Raw genomic sequence first — 17,006 nt, 5'->3', positions numbered from 1 at the left:
TCCTGACTCTAAATTATATCAACTTATTTCGAAGATTCAAATACACTGAGTGGAAAATGATTTGCTTCTATTAAAGATTTTCAAAAGAATGGGTCTCAAAAAGACAAGCTCTAAAATGGGTTAGCATGATCATTTCATTGGAATACAATCCTCACTTCTAAAGGTGATTGTTCTGAAGAACACATTCTTGAATGATCTGTAGCATGAACAACAGAACTATCCTTCTTTGGCCCTTAGCAACTGTTATGAATGTGTGCGCTATAAGCTCTCCGGGTCTGTTTCGCATGTTTTATTAGAAAGAATATTTGGCTTAAGGACAGAAAGGTCTTTTATTTGGCAGGGAAAATAATGGAGGAAGTATTTTCTTTCTAAGGGAGACAGAGTTCTTGTTCCTTTCTACCAGTAAGATTTCGATGAACCCCCAAATCTTCCCTGTTTTTAACTCCGCTGATGAACCTGCCACACTTCCTGCCTCTTCTCTCATGGCACACAGTGGAGCCCCAGGACCCAGTGCTGCGCAGGGCTGCCCAGAGCACTGGCAGACCAACAGAAGACTGTACTAACCAGCAGTCTTCGGCAGTAACCGAACCGTCTGCTCCCATCTTCTCCAGTTAAGACAAATGAGAAGGTTTCACTGCGGTTGGGGAAACAAAAGTACATTACATAGCAAAACAAAACAAAAGACACCTGGTTAGAGAGCAATCGGGTGACATTCTGGAGGGGCTGTCAAAAAGGGCGGCTCCCTGTCCTGCCTGTCCATCTCTGTGCGAGGACTCTCTGCACCTGTAGTTTTGGGGTCTGTGTGAGGGAGAAGGAGACCTAAAGTGTCACTGCATCCTGAAAGGATGAGGTCTCACAGCGCTCGATCACCTGACCGCCCCGTTGCCCAAAGAACGGCAGTCACTTACAGAGCATCGATTGTGACTACGGCCCTCCGTGAGCTCCAGGGTGAGAGGGCATCCGCTGTTCTAGGGATGTGACTCAGTGAAGGAGCAGCCGAAGAGGGGGACAGTTCTGTGTCCCTCTTGAAACTGCCCCTGGGGTGACCCTCCCTGAGAACTGTCTCTTCAGAGCCCCCCGAGGCTTGGACTGCCCTGAGAGACTGCTGAGCCAACCTTGAGGAACACAGTGTGCCTCAAACACAGGCTATGCAGCCCCCTGAGTTTGGTCAATTGCTGAAACATCTGATAAAAAAAATACTGGTACGTAACAACATGGTTAAAGCAGAAACGTAAAGCTATCACAATCTGAGTTGACAGCTAGATGGGCTGCTATTAATGATTCCAGAGCACGGACAAGGAAAGGTGACAGGCAATGTTCCTCTAGTTTCTCCTAGACGAAGAATTACTTTTGCCCTTCACAGAGGCTTATGAACCAAACATATGCCCAGATTGAGTGGGAGGCTGGGAATCTGCATATTTAGCCAGGTGGTTCTTATCTTCAGGGAAGTTTTAAAACACCGGTGGGGAAAGTCTCTAGCCTGGGGCCCATCAGGATTGCTGGCAGTAAAACCGAATTATGGCGTCTGTCCTCTCTGACCTCTCCCTGGTTCTTGCCGAGCCTTTGGGGGTGGGGAAGGGAGATGCCTGCACATACCTGGTAAATTGCTGGACAGGAGTCCAGTCCTTGGCATCAGGGAAACAGAACTGAGGGATAGCCTTCAGCTGGTCCTCAGACTCTCTCATGAACTTGAAAGACCTTTCCAACTGCAGCGAGAAGGGTGAGAGAAGGTTGGGGAATGAACCCCAGCTTGGGAGAGAAAGGCAGACGCTTGGCAAGACCACATCTTCCACCTGCCCACAGGTGAGACCACTACCTTAACCTAGGAAGGGTCTGTAGCTCAGTCTGCTGGGGCCTTTTTTTCCCAGGGCACTGTCAACTCTAGTCTTATGGGAGAAGTCAGGAGAAAACAAAATAGTGTGTTTTAGAGAAATATTCTTGATGTCTAACATTCTGGAATATAACTGTTTTATTTATTTTATTTTTTGTATATTTTTTTAGACTATATTTTATTTTTTATTATTTTTTAAAAGATTTTATTTACTTATTTGACAGAGAGAGCGTGAGAGAGCACAAGCAAGGAAAGTGGCAGAGAGAGAGGGAGAAGCAGGCTCCCCACTGAACAGGGAGCCCGACACGGGACTTAATCCCAGGATTATGGGCTCTGACCTGAGCTGAAGGCAGACGATTAACCGACTGAGCCACCCAGGTGCCCCTGGACTATAACTATTTTAACCAATAAGGAAAAAGTGTCAAACCAATCCCCTCCAAATAGGAGACTCTGAATCTGCAAGGCAGAGCCTTGAATCTGGTCTTCCAACCTCTGGGCCCCTGAAAGCTGCCCTTCCTCGATCCAGGCAAAGACATTTTGTAACATTTCTTAGTGAATACATCCAGTTAAATTACATTATACAGTAAACTTCAATTAATTTCATTGTCCTTGAATGTCAGAACTGAAAGGAAATGAGACATCATCCAGTGTCACATTCTTATTTTAGAGATAAGGAAATAGCCCTGACATGTTAAGTGATATGTCCATGGGCACGTAATTAGTGTGGAATCTAGCTAGGGATGGTTTTTCTTGTTTGTTTGTTTTTTTTTTAACTTTTACTGAGAGAGAGATTGCAGTGGGGAGGAGCAGAGGGAGAGGGACAAGAAGACTCTGCACTGACTGTGTAGCTTGAAGGGGGACTTGATCCCACGACCCTGAGATCATGACCTGACCTGAAATCAAGAGTTGGATGCTCAACTGACTGAGCCATGCAGGTGCCCCTCTAGCTAGGAATCTTAATCTTTAGTCTCTCTCTCTCTGATTTATTTGACATCATAGACTGAATGAATATCCTCTTGTTAAAAAAACAGAACAGGGGTGCCTGGGTGGGTCAGGTGGTTAAGCATCTGCCTTCGGCTCAGGTCATGATCCCGGAGTCCCAGGATTGAGCCCCGCATTGGGCTTCCTGTTCAGCAGAGAGTCTGCTTCTCCCTCTTCCTCTATTCCTCCCCCGCTCATGCTTGCTCACTCAATCTCTCTCTCTCTCTCTTGCTCTTCTTTCTCAAATAAATACATACAATCTTTAAAGTCTGATTAAAGATTGTATTTAAAGGCGTGTGTTTACTTATTTGTGTATGAACAGGAGTCTGTGCTTTGCGCCCCATTCTGCGGATCTACTGAACAATAATGTGCGTGCGGTTGACAACACTGTTCTATATACTTGGAAATGTTGGGAGGGTGAATTTTATGTTGTGTGTGTGTGTGTGTGTGTGTGTGTATGTGTGTGTGTGTGTATATATATATATATATTTTTTTAAGATTTTATTTATTTACTTGACAGAGAGAGACACAGTGAGAGAGGGAACACAAGCAGGGGGAGTGGGAGAGGGAGAAGCAGGCTTCCCACTGAGCAGGGAGCCCGAGGCAGGGCTTGATCCCAGGACCCTGGCATCCTGACCTGAGCTGAAGGCAGATGCTTAATGACTGAGCCCCCCAGGCGCCCCTATGTTATATATTTTTGTGCCATGTTAAAAATGAAGCACTATTGGTTCAAGTTTAGGAAACAAAAAGGAATAATCAGTAATTAGCATATTTGTTTATAAATTTGTACTTCTAAAGTGTTGGGAAGAATGGCTGGCTTCTGTTGTTGTTATTGACACATTTATACTTGTTAACTTTTCTTTATAAAGAGTTAAAGAAAAACATTATGCTCAAGTTACCTTCAGTAATTTGATGTACCAAATATTTGGAGTCTGAATTTCTGAAGTTAGAAAACTGTAATGTCTAACCTAAATTCTTTCTGTAATATTTTCCACCAATTTCTTATCTTGTCTCTCAGAGCTTGCCATTGACCTCCACCTCAAACCAGCTTTGCAGACAGCTTCTGAAGTCTGCAGACCACCAACACTGTTGAATGCTTCCCAGAGGATCTAGAAGCCTTCCCCAGGACACCAAATGTCAGAGAGGGGAGGTCTCTAAAGAGAGTATCCAAAGGAATACAGCACTGGGCTGATTTTTTTTCAATTTTAAAACCTACTTCTAGTATGTTTTCCCTTAGGCTACAGCAAATAAAATTAAAGCTGCTATTAATATTAATGGTTGAGACAACTATCAATGAATGAAACACAGCCACCATTTATAGACTTAAAGCCAATTAGTAACTGTCTTTTGGTTTTCCTCCTTCAGAATCAGTAGTCACTGTCTCTTTTCTATATAATGATACTCTCTTCCCTCCATGACCCAGAAGATTCCAGCTGGTCCTGGAGCAGTTTTTGAGTTGATAATTCACTAGCTCAGACTGTTGCCAAAGCAATAATTTTGACTACCCTTGGACAGTCTCACAGAGAAGCAAATACCAGCTGGGTGTAGTTGTTGGAAGGGGTCATTAATCACCACCGAGGGAAGGGCCATCAACTATAAAGAATACAAAAGGAAAGAACAGGGACATTTCTCCACAGTGGAAACCATTAGAGAACTGCAGAGTAGGCCTTGTAGGGAGGCAAGTTCTAGCACTTTTTGACATGGCCCATCCATTTGGATATACCCGCCCTCGGATCACATGCACAATACACACAAATACGTGTGAACACACATGTGCCTATACATGCTGTCATCAACATAGGAGTTATCAACCCATATGGGCACATATGTGCTCTTATATGCACATACACTCATTTACAGGAAGTGAGACATGGAGATGTCTCTCACAAATACAAGCAATCATAAATGTCTGGAAAACTTCCCAGTCTCCATGAATTGTCATAAAGATAATTACATGATATTGAGCATTTTAGTGGAACATGGCAGGCATGATCTCTAGTGTGCAAATATGGAGGGTAAGTCTTGGTCAAGGTGACTATAGAAATGGGGGATAAAACTCATGAGAAAGAGAAAGGAGGAAAAGGTAATTCTGACAGAGAAAGAGAGCAAAGGCAAGAAGATATAAAATAGCCTGATCTGCAAAAAATGCATGTACAGAATGATCACATAACATTTAAAATATATATCTAAAGAAACACTGGCAACAAGATACATTTCCAACAGAAAGAGACTGGTTAAACAGATTAGGGCATACCCACATAACAGTTTATGTAATTAAAAAAAAAAAGCTTTAGAATTTATATTAAATATGTTTCTAAATAATGATACGTTTACAAAACATGATGCAAAAATTATACAGTGTGTAACACCAGTTTTGTCAGAAAATTACACTATGAGAAAAGTCTGGGAGAAAACATAATAAAATGCTAACATCGATTATCTCTGTGGAGTGGGATTATAGGTAACTTTTTCTTGATACATTTCCAGATTGGTCCCCTTTCCAATAATGACTATATAAGTTTCCGCTCAAAGAAGTTTTAATGTGGATGTCTAAGAGCCTGGGGATTCCAGGTTGGAAACTACAAGCATTCAATAGTTATGGTGATTCATTCATTCATTCATGAATTTATGCTTTTGTTCCTGAAACATTGATTAAATATTGCCATGTGTACAACATTGTGCTAGGCCCCGAGGGAAGTAAACAGGATAAAAACAGTCCTTCGTGCCTTGGTGCTCTCTCCGTGTGGGCCTCAACTAAACGTGGGCATACCTACGGGGCGCCTGGGTGGCTCAGTCGGTTAAGAGTCCAACTCTTGATTTCAGCTCAGGTCACGATCTCAGGGTTGTGAGAGCGAGCCTTGCGTTGCGCTCTGCTTTCAGCAGAGTCTGCTTGAGATTCTCTCTCCCCTTCTCCCTCTGTACCCCCCCCTTCTCTCTCAAATAAATAAATAAATAAAATATTTTAGAAACAAATAAATAAATAAATGTGGGCATACCTATAGTATTGGGGTTTTCAGGGGATCATCCTTGGAGGTCAGCTAAAGGAAGGTGAATAGAGCCAGTTAGGAGGGCTAGTGCCCATGGCTTACTTCAATTATACAGTTTCTATCCTAAATTCCAAGGACAGGACTTGATTGCTGCACTGGACCACCGTGGGCAGGACAGAAAGAAGCTGGCCCAGGACAGGAGGAGACCCAGGCCTCCACAGATACTGGGATTATGTGTGGGTGGTGGCAGCAAAGGGAGGCCCCTGAGGGGACCAGGACGGTACACCCTCTCCCCCCCCCGCCTCCGAGCACCTTCATTGTATGAACTGTGCATAGTGTCGCATTCTACCTCATGAGTCTTTGTATGCTTATCTTTTGCCTTCCTGTCAGAGTATGGGCTTCTTGAGGACAGGAAACACATTTTGCTCATCTTTGTAATGATGGGGCCAAGCAGAAAACAGCTTGAATGTAATAGGGTCTCAGTAAATTCTGGTTGGACTGAAGAGAGCCTCTTTAATACTGGCATCAAAGCCTAAGAATGCATAAATTTATACATTATTGGTCATGCCATTTTAGGCTTTCTGAGGGCCATTTCATGAACCATGTTAGAACAGAACAGAAATCTCGTGCACACATCCAGGGGTACGTGGTGCACGTACAGATGCTTGGCATGGACACAAACACAGCTCCCTGGGGAGAGCTGTGTGGCTGATGGGAAAGATGCTTCTAGGACAGCTTGGAAAGAGATGTGGCTGGATAAGGAGACGGGGAGGATGAAGAGGATGGCATAGTCAGCACAGGAAGTGAGTAAGTGTTTTTGTCTGTACTTTGAGTCTTCAAATCCCTCACCACCTGGGACCTCCCAAATTCTCCAGCGGCAGCTTTTTTCATTTGCTATACCCAAATGGGGACTCATGGTTCAAGATTCTAGACACTGAGTGTTCCTCAGACCCCTGCACCTCCCAGAAACCGCAAGTCCCAACAGGATGTGGGCACGAGTGCTACAGTCCCCCTCGCAGGCCGCCAAGGCCGGGCCGCCCTGTACCTTGAGAGGGAACTGCTGGGTGAGTTCTGGCACATATGCAGCCCCGGCCTGCTTCTTGTGCAGGGACACGACCACGAAGTACTCGAACAGCTGCCTCTGCTGGTACTCCATGAGCTCCCGGTCAAGGCACGGGTATCTGGGAGCGTGCTTCAGGCGGGACTTCACATTGACCAGGCGCTGGCTGTGAGCTGGGGAGAGAGGGCGAGTGAGCGCCTGGGCGTCTCTCCTTCTGACGTGGAACCGCACAGAGCTGTGACAGCTTGTGTGGTTCCCGGCTCAGAGTACTCCTTCTGATCCTACAAGTGTTCCCACCTTTAACAAGTGAGTACAAAACTCTTTGTTTGGGGTTCTTGCCAAACTTGGGGGGAACAACACTGGATGGGCCGCCAGGCTAATAGGGGTGCAGAAGCCTGGAACGCGGGGCTTTGCTCTGCCATGGGCTGGCTGGGTGGACTGGGGACAGTGGCTTGAGTCATCCTTGTGTCGCTCTGTCAGATGGGGTGGAGACACTGACTCCTCCCCTCACACATTCCCTCCATCTTTCAGTTTGTGGGATGTGACAAAATCCAGACCACAGAGCTTTGCGAGCGGGAAACTTTGTCATCATCTGCGTGACAGACTGGGCAGAGCCATGACTAACTCAGGAGCTCCCGCCCGCCTTCCCTCCTGCCGCTGTTGTCTGTGATGGAAACGGGCTTGTTTCATCCTAGAGGTGGGCCAGGGAGCACGGGGTATGAGAGATGAATGAGGCAGGGCCGCTGACCGCACGGCTCTCCATCACCTCACTCAGCAGGCCTGGACTATGGCTTTCCTGGGCTTCCCCCTGGGGTCTGAGAAATTGTGGAAAACTCACTAAAGCCTAGACCAAAGTCACCGAATTTAGATCTACAGAGACCAATTATTTCAGTGACTTCATTTGACAGATGAGGAATTAGAGGCCCTGAGATCTTAAGTGATTTCCTTCTGGTCCTATAGCAATTTTCACAGGAGTGGGACAAGAGCCCAGGTGTCTGGAACCCCAGACCAGCTGCGCTATACATCCCAGGGGTGGAAAACACCTATAACGGAAAGGCACGGCAACGGGGCCACTGTAGACGTAGCCACCCTGCATCTCTACAGCCACAGACTCAGTGACCGAACAGGCCCATGCCGGTCATGCTCAGGACTGACCGGCCCCCACGCATCCCGTGGGTCCCCCATCCCCTCAGACGTTCACGCCTTGCCCAACAAGCTCGTGCAAGGACGCTCTGTCCCGTCCCTTACATTAAGCAGGAAGGGCCATCTTGGTAGCTCCCCAGCCCCTGCCTGTGCCGTGCACGGCAGCTGGTCTTCTCACCTTTCAGCTTCTCTTCCGTGTCACTGTCAGACTCACTGTTCTCATCTGTCACTAGACAGAAAAACAAACAAACAACAAATTAAAAATGGCAATAGGAGGAAAGTTGCTCATGTGAGTTTTTCTAATAAGAAATCTTTTTTTTTAATATTTTTTTTTTTTAAAGATTTTTATTTATTTGACAGAGAGAGCACAAGCAGAGGGAAAGAGAGGGAGAAGCAGGCTCCCTGCTGAGCAAGGAGCCCGATGTGGGACTCGATCCCAGGACCCTGGGATCATGATCTGGGCCGAAGGCAGCCGCTTAACCGACTGAGCCACCCAGGCGTCCCCTAATAAGAAAACTTTTTGTACGAAGTGACACAAATCCAAGATTTCTACTTCAGAGGGTCTATTTTCTTTCTGGTGATTTAAATGTAATGGACAAACTAGGTCTTCGTCCAACTAAATATAATTTCCAAATTAATGTGGCTCTAGTTCAGATGGTACCTATATCCGGTAATACAGCAGAGACCGCTCCTTGTATGCATGGGAAGCAAAGAAGGCAGCTCCCAGGGTGAGCCAGAGCCCACAGCGCTGGGCTGGCCTGACGGACAGTGAAACAGGACCAGAGGATGCACCACCAGGCTGAGCTCATTCCTGGCTCTTCGCTGTCCCGCGGTCCCAAGGACAACAGGAGGTATTTACAAAGCACCACCTTGTTCTCCTCTCTGGTGAGCCAACCCCAAACAACAGGAAGCCTCTTTTAGGAAGACTCTTGTTTTCACATAGGTGGGGGAGGTGGGACGGTGGACGGTACCTTTTCCCGAGCCGCTCTCCGTGGACTGGGAGAGCCTCTTCACGCGTTTCTTCCCTCTCCGGGCCTCATAAATGGCATTGATTCGCAACACCAGCTGCCAGACGCAGGGAGAAGAAAAGGCAGTGTTAGCAGCTGGGATTCCTCTACTGCTCGTTCTCTTCTGGGACGATCGAAGGCCCGGGGAAGGAGGGAGGAGCCGGTTCCCACTGGTCCACTGGCATCTTTCAACTACTCTTTTCTACCAGACAGGAACATGACTTTCAAGAACACTAAAGGAGGCTGCCAGCCTCACTGATGTGTGAACGGGTGATGTCTAAATACACTAACGCAGGCAGCCGGGACACAGGGAGACAATTTCATTGGCTAATTGTGTGATGGCTGCTCCCCCTTCGATGCCTCCATGTCACTGTGGCTTGGGGACAGCCTTTGCCTCCCCACCCTGGGGAAAAAAAAAAAAACCAGAAAAGGAAGAGACAGCAAAAATAAAAAGCCTCCCAGGCAGGGCCCCTTTTGTAGGAACCGTGCCAAAGACCGTCTGAGCGGCACTGGGCGGCAAGGGGGCAGGGATTACGGTGGATTTCGAGTTCTAGGTTGGGGCTGCATGGTGGTGCCCTGCACCCAGCAGACGCAGCACACCCCCCTTCTTGCAGGGGAGCGCTCATCCACACTCATGGAGGCCTTTGGTGATCTCTCCTACTGCTCAGCAGACACCACTACTCAGCAGGACATTTTCCACACTGACTCTAGCAGACCCATCTGGCCACGGAAACCCCGGTCACTTCCCACCGAAACCCCGGGTCACTACCCACCAGGCCTTACAGCACCGCCTGCAAATTTCAAGAGTGGAAGCTCCCTGGGCCCCACCTGATTGCGAGAAAGGGAAGTCTACCCATGCATAGTCAAGGCAAGCCAATGATTTTAATTTAATTAATTAATTAATTAAAGTTTATTTTCTTTAGTAATTTCTACACCCAACGTGAGGCTCAAAACCATGACCCCGAGATCAAGAGCCACATGCTCCTCCTAGTGAGCCCCCCAACAGGTGATTTTAAAGGAGAGCTGTGTTTAAATAAAATCTTAAAAAAACAGTGGGGGGCGCCTGGGTGGCTCAGTCATTGGGCATCTGCCTTCGGCTCAGTTCGTGATCCCAGGGTCCTGGGTTCGAGCCACGCATCCAGCTCCCTGCTCAGCGGGGAGCCTGCTTCTCCCTCTCCCACTCCCCCTGCTTGTGTTCCCTCTTTCACTATCTCTCTCTGTCAAATAAATAAATAAAATCTTTAAAAAAATAAAAAAAATAAAGGGGAGCTGTGTTTGAAAGCTGCCTTAAAAAGTTTTATATTCTTTTTGGCATTGGAAGAACTGGAGAGAGGATGTGTTATAGTAAACTGGGTGATGGGCACGCAGGCGGGTGCGGTGGGTTAGCTGGTGCCACTCCCTGCCTCTGCCCTCCACTTCTCTGTCCCACTCCCTGAAGTAGCTCACCAGCTCCTCCCCACAAGCCAGAGCGCCGGACCGCCAGTGGAGGAAGGTGGCTCATCCTCCACGTCTCCTTGTGGTGGGCCTGGGCCCTGGTCCTCCTGCTCTGCAACTGGTAAGACACTGCCCTGCCATATCGTTGGACACCCACACACTCTGGGTCCTGACAGGTGGCCCAGCCCTGGCCTTGCCAGCTCTCCTTGTGAATTCCTCGTCCCCAACACTGTGCTGGCTTTGCCTTATCTGAACGATCTCTGCCTTCACCACCAAACCCCTCCCGTGCAGCAGTTATTTATATTTGTTCTTACAAACCAGCCATTTCCTTGAGAGCTCATAGCCCTGAACTGGCTCTCTTTTCTTTTTACACACGTCCTAACCATTGGAGTATTAATGCTAACCCCATTCCCACAGAAGAAGACAATGCATAAATGAGATGCTGGTATTATTCACAATAGCCAGGAAGTGAAAACATCCAAATGTCGATTAAAGGATGAATGGGTAAGCACAATGTGGTACGTACATACAGTGGCACATTATTTAGCCTTCAAAAGGAAGGGAATTTGGACACATACTAAAGCATAAATGTTCTGCTAAGAGAAATAAGTCAGTCACAAAAAGACAAGTATTATATGATTTCATTTATATGAGGTACCTGGAATAGGCAAATTCAAAGAGACAGAAAATAGAATGATGGTTGCCAGAGGCTGGGGAGGAGGGCGGAATGGGGAGTTAGGGTTTAACGGGGTGCAGAGTTTCCGTTTAGGGAGATGAAGAGTTTTATAGATGGATGCTGGTGATGGTTGTATAACAATGTAAATGTACTTAATGCTACTGAACTGTGCACTTAAAAATGGTTAAAATGGCAATTTTTATGTTGTATATATTTACCACAATTTAAAAATATATAAATAAACAAATGAGTTAACTAGGTCAAATTGTGGTTTTTTTGCGGGGTGGGGGGAGGATTTTTAAACCCATTCAGCCTCCTCTCACCCAATATCCAAAATTAACTAGAAAGAAGACAGCTACAATACAGTTAACATCCTTCCACTTATTAAAATATAGTGAACACTAGAATGTAAGCTCCATGCAGGTGGGGATCTTTGTCACTTCTGTTCGTTGCTGTAAGAGTACCTGTATGGGCTGGGACAGTGCCTGGCACCTGGTAGGGACTCAACAAGTATTTGTTGATAGTGAATTTGTTGGATGAACACTAAGCATCCCTTATGTACAAGGGGTTTTGCTAGAAGCTGTGAGGGGTAAAAAGATATATGGAGCATGGCATCCGTTCTCAGGAAGTTTATAAGCTAATTGCAAGGACCAAGATGCATTCATAGCTATCATACAAGACAATTCATGAGTGCTGTGTGAGTAGTACAAAATGACATGACAGAGAAGGTTCTTCTCACTGTAAATCAGGTCATGGAATAAGTGGAAGCCATGTACACTTCAGTCAATAAATCTCTGTTCCTTTTTATTTAAAAGATTTTTCCCAGAGAGAAAAACTTTAAACATGCTCTCACATAATTATACTTTAACAGGAGTTAAGTTTTGTTGTTTTAAACGTGTTCTGTACTAGGGGGCACCTGGATGGCTCAGGCGGTTAAGTGTCGATTCTTTTTTTTTTTTTTAAAGATTTTATTTATTTTGACAGAGAGAGAGAGCAAGCCAGTGCACAAGCAGGGGGAGGGGCAGAGCCAGAGAGAGAAGCAGGCTCCCCACTGAGCAAGGAGCCCTATGTGGGACTTGATCTCAGAACCCTGGGATCACGACCTGAGCCGAAGGCAAACGCTTAACCGACTGAGCCACCCAGGTGTCCCTAAGTGTCGATTCTTGATTTCAGCTCAGGTCATGATCTCATGGTCATGGGATCCAGCCCCATGCTGGGCTCTACACTCAGCAGGGAGTCTGCTTGAGATTCTCCTTCTCCCTCTGCCCTTCTTCCCACGTGCTTTCTCTCTCTCAAATAAATAAATAAAATCTTAAAAAAAAAAAGAATCATGTACTCAAACCTAGAATTGTGTTAAAGCTCTTTTAACGCAACAGCTAATTCACCTGATCATCCTGTTTAATTTGCTAAAACGATGGTGAGGTTGGCAGTATAGATGTTAACAGCCAACTTTAAATTACCCCACAATTGAGGATTTTGACATTACAGATACCTAGAAATGTGCCAGAACAAGCAGAAGGGGAGTTAAGGGAGTGGCTAGAGATGCCACACTTTGGGGGCCCCTGGAGCAGCTACCACGATGGCACAGGACAGTGACTTTGCAGGACAGCCGAGGGGAGACATGGGAGTGAATCTGTGCTGAGAGAGACGGGGGTCCATGTGTTAGTGGAGCTCATTCAGCAAACATCAAATAATCAATATGCAACCCGCTCCACACCCTGGGCCCCAGGCCAGACGAGGCCGAACCTGGAGAGCCTGAAGTGGGAGGAGCCATGGCTCCTGTCCTAGCCCCTTTGTCTGCCCTTCATCAGCAAAACAAAGGAAGACATCTTTTCTCCTGTTCCAACTAAAACCCTGACCAGGCTGCAGGTTACAGGTCTTTTCTCAACCACCTGACCCTAGCCGCCCTTACTCTTCAGAAGGCACTCTGAGGCGCAAGGTGACTTAACTTCATTTGAATGAGAAAGTTGGGGACGGGTGTGGTACGGGTGAAATTATAGCTCAAAATACTGACTAACCAAACTGTTAGGAGGAACCAGCTTGTAAACGTCCCATGACTTTCAGGTCAATGCATCACTTTGAGAAATCAGATGAAACCTAACAGACAATATTCCCCTCTTGCCTCCATCCCCCAAAATGCTCCACACAAAGTCACACAATTTTCCAGGTTTCGTGACCCCTAAATCCCATCCATCCATCCATGTACTCTGAAATGAAGAATCCCTGCTCTAAAAGTTCCCGTCGGAAGTTGGTACCAAAGTGGCCACTGAAGAGGGACCAGCACAGCAGGGCTGGAACACAGCAAAAGGGAATCCAATCAATAACAGACGCATTAGGATGCACATCTGCCCCTGGGCACGTTTGACCTTTCGGGTTGAAAAGAGCCAGGAAAGATGTATTTTTGACAAGTGCCGCCTCAGAGCAAGGCCCCACAGGGTACCGCCTCTGCAGCTGCTGTCGGCCGAAGTGTGAGTCACAGTGTGATGAATGGAGCTCTACTTTTTGAGGCCAGGAAGGAGGAGGAACTGGCCTTTTGAGGCCGGGCATTGGAAACATGGTCTGGGATCACGCGAGTATAGTGAGAGGTTAGGCTGGGAGAGGAATGGCTAAGGGGAAGGCTACACCACAAGAATTATTATGACAAAGGCCCAGACAGCCCAGCCCCTGGCTCATGGTGTCTACCCGGTGATGAAGCAGGTAGAAGAGGCCCAGGATTCTGTTCTCTGCCCAGACTCCTCTGCAGCCTTCCTTTTGCAGGGAAGGGGGAGTGCAAATCTGCATACGAAGCTTGTTGCAAGCCTTACCTTGGGTATCTTTCTCTTCTTCCTGCCATTCTGTGGGTCTCCAAGGTTAAAGAAAGTGTCATCAGGGCTGCTGGGGGTGGAGGGGGGGCTGATTTTGGAAGGGGACCCATATCCATCCCGACTCAGCTTCCTGGTGTCCAGCAATTTGAAGTTCCTCCTCTCTGAATTTTGCCGGAAAAAAGCAGGTTTGGCCAATGACTGCTGGGAGGGGAAAGGAGAAAAGAAGAGTAAATACAAAGGGCCTAAGGGGGAGATAGCTGGGGGTGCCAGTGATACAGACCAGGAGATCGGGAGGGAAAGCTTGGTCTCTCTTCCCAGGGTATGCTGAGTTTGTCTCTGCTAAAGGATGCAGATCCAATCCTGTCTCTCTCCCTCTTTCTTTTTAAAGATTTTATTTATTTATTTGGGAGAGAGAGAGAGTGATTGAGAGAGCATGAGCAGGGTGGAGGGGCAGAGGGAGAGAGAGAAGCAGACTCCCCACTGAGCAGGCAGCCCGACGTGGGGCTCGATCCTAGGACCCTGGGATCATGACCTGAGCCAAAAGCAGACGCTTAACTGACTGAGCCACCCAGGCACCCCCAATCCAGTCTCTCTTTTTAGACAAGTGGGAATTCACTGGCTCAGTCCCTTATCTGTACAAATCAGGTGTTCTGAGAACCAAGACCCACTGTATTGGGAGGGAGAAAACCTAAGCAGAGCTTTGACCCTGCTGCTGATAAGCTGAGTACCTCTTGTACAAGGAGTTTCAATCCCTAAGGCTCAGTGTTTAATTTCTAAAAATGAGCTACTTTAAGATCAAAGGCAAACAGAAAACTGGTTAAAAAAAAAAAAAAAAAGAACAACAACAAAAAAACCCCCCAAAACCCTGCAACTTATAGAACTTATTTTTCTAATACATACTATAAATTAATGAAGACAGACAAAAAAAAAGAGGAATGGAAAATTTATAGAAAAAGAAATACAATGACGCGTAGATATAGAAAAAGATTCTTAGCTTCACTCATAAGAGAAAATTAAAACTCCATCAAAGAGACATTTTTCACTCAAAGATTAGCAAAGATAAATTTGCTGGATTAGTGGAACTCACTGGATTAGTGACAGGGAGGGAAATAGTCCCTTTCACACTTTCATACAATGTTGGTAGGACTAGAAATTGGTACAGGTCTATGGAAGGCCATGGAGCAGTGTCAACAAAATTACAAACGCATACACCCTTTCACCCAGCAATTCCACCTGTAGGAATCTTAAAAAAAATATATATATATATATAAGTTTTTCTCATAACATGGACATTTTTTCATACTTTAATATGCTAACTGCTTTTTTCTTTAGCATATTATTTTTTTAAGATTTTATTTATTTATTTGAGAGAAAGCACAAGCAGGGTGAGGGGCAGAGGGAGAGGGAGAATCAGACTCCTGGCCAAGCAGGGAACCTGACTCGGGACTTGATCCCAGGACTCTGGGATCATGACCTGAGCTGAAGGCAGATGCTTAACCGACTGAGCCACCCAGGCGCCCTCTTTAGTATATTATTTATGTTCTCTGCCCACTTACCTTTTGGAATCCCAGGGTTTTTCTTATTAATTTGAATGATCTCTTTATATAGAACAGATATGAACTATTTGTCAGTTTTGCTGCAGGTGTGTTTTCCCCATGGTATTTTTTTTTTTTTTGGATCATGTGAAATTTTTATATATGAAAATCTGTTCATCTTTTCTTGTGCGATTGATTTAATCTTATCTCTCTAGAAAATCTACATCTTTTTAGAGGTTTAATACGTACTTAATTCCATTTTCTTTTGGATTTTCTTAGTCTATTTTGAACATATTTTATTCATTAATCCATCAGTAATTTATTTTATTGTATGTTAGTCTAAAGTGATTTTTCCCCCCAAGCTAAGTTATCCCTATTCCATTTAATAAATGAGCCTTTTGCTATCAGTTTACAAGGCCACATCTATTACATCTTAAACTCTTATAGAATAGTCTTATTCTGTTCCACTGATTTCTCAATTCTTGTATAGTTCCGAATAGTATATAACAATAACTCCAGAACCTTTTCTTTTTAAAGATTTCTGGGAATAAAGACTCCTAGCCTTCCTAAGTGGCCTGCTCTGATGTTTGTATCATGAGTCTACAGGGAGCAATCAATTGCTTAGCACCACAAGCCCTAAGTAGAAAAAGCCAGTATGGGGACGCCTGGGTGGCTCAGTCGGCTGAGTGTCTGCCTTTGGCTCAGGTCACGATCCCAGGGTCCTGGGATTGAGTCCCACATTGGGCGCCTTGCTCAGCCGGGAGCCTGCTTCTCCCCCTGCTTGTGCTCTCTCTCTCTGACAAATAAATAAAATCTTAAAAAAAATTTTAAAAAGCCAGTACGGTTTGCTCACTATGGGCATCTTAATAATTAAACCAGCACAAAAAGAAGGAAGAATGACAATCTTTCTTATAGACCAAATTCCATCTGCAGTGAAATCCAAGGAATGGCCCCAATTCTTTCACTGCATTAGAATCACCTATCAAAATTCTTGGCAAAAAGCAGTTATCTGTTTTCATTAGACTTTTAGGTTGTGAGAGTGTTTGTTCAAAGATTTGACCTATGAAAAGGTCTGAGAAGAAAGAAAACAGATAGATATCAAAACATGGCACACAGCTCTCGAAAGGGTGTCCAGAGACCTGGTGGGGGCTGGGTTTGTGTGGGCTGCATCCCCTCCGTGGTGACACTGCCAGAGAACGGGGTCCTGGTGGTAGCCCCCAAATGTCCAGGGAGCTTTCATGAGGGGGTGGAATTTCAGTTGCTACTTAACTGGTAACAGAGGACCTACTGGGCTCTGGGGGTAGAGCGTTCTCAAGTAGACAGCACAATCTGAGAAAAGGCATGGAAGTGAGGAAGAGCAAATTAGTCCAGGGGGCGCCTGGGGGCTCAGTCGGTTAAGTGTCTGCTTTTGGCTCTGGTAGTGATCCCAGGGTGCTGGGATCGAGTCCCGCATCCGGCTCCCTGCTCCACGGGGAGCCTGCTTCTCCCTCTGCCTGCCGTTCCCCCTGCTTGTGTCCTTTCACTCTCTGACAAATAAATAAATAAAAT

The 17,006-nt window shown here is 45.9% G+C and overlaps 1 protein-coding gene across 1 annotated transcript in view; it reads right to left on the bottom strand.

Annotated features, from left to right (window-relative positions):
* The window catches only part of DENND2A (DENN domain containing 2A), a 100,360-nt gene that overhangs the window by 31,900 nt on the left and 51,454 nt on the right, over positions 1 to 17,006 (bottom strand). The window contains exons 6-11 of the mRNA XM_032401453.1: positions 13,924 to 14,124; positions 8,974 to 9,067; positions 8,181 to 8,231; positions 6,845 to 7,032; positions 1,597 to 1,706; positions 565 to 634 (exon numbers count right to left, since the gene is read on the bottom strand). Coding sequence (XP_032257344.1) covers positions 565 to 634; positions 1,597 to 1,706; positions 6,845 to 7,032; positions 8,181 to 8,231; positions 8,974 to 9,067; positions 13,924 to 14,124 — 714 coding nt within the window. The remainder of the gene's footprint in view (positions 1 to 564; positions 635 to 1,596; positions 1,707 to 6,844; positions 7,033 to 8,180; positions 8,232 to 8,973; positions 9,068 to 13,923; positions 14,125 to 17,006) is intronic.

This window comes from Phoca vitulina, unplaced genomic scaffold (genome assembly GCF_004348235.1).
Source record: "Phoca vitulina isolate PV1807 unplaced genomic scaffold, GSC_HSeal_1.0 scaffold4, whole genome shotgun sequence".
In the NCBI taxonomy this organism is placed as follows: Eukaryota; Metazoa; Chordata; class Mammalia; order Carnivora; family Phocidae; genus Phoca; species Phoca vitulina.
The sequence above is the reverse complement of the archived record's forward strand: the minus strand, read 5'-3'. Positions and strand labels throughout refer to the sequence as shown.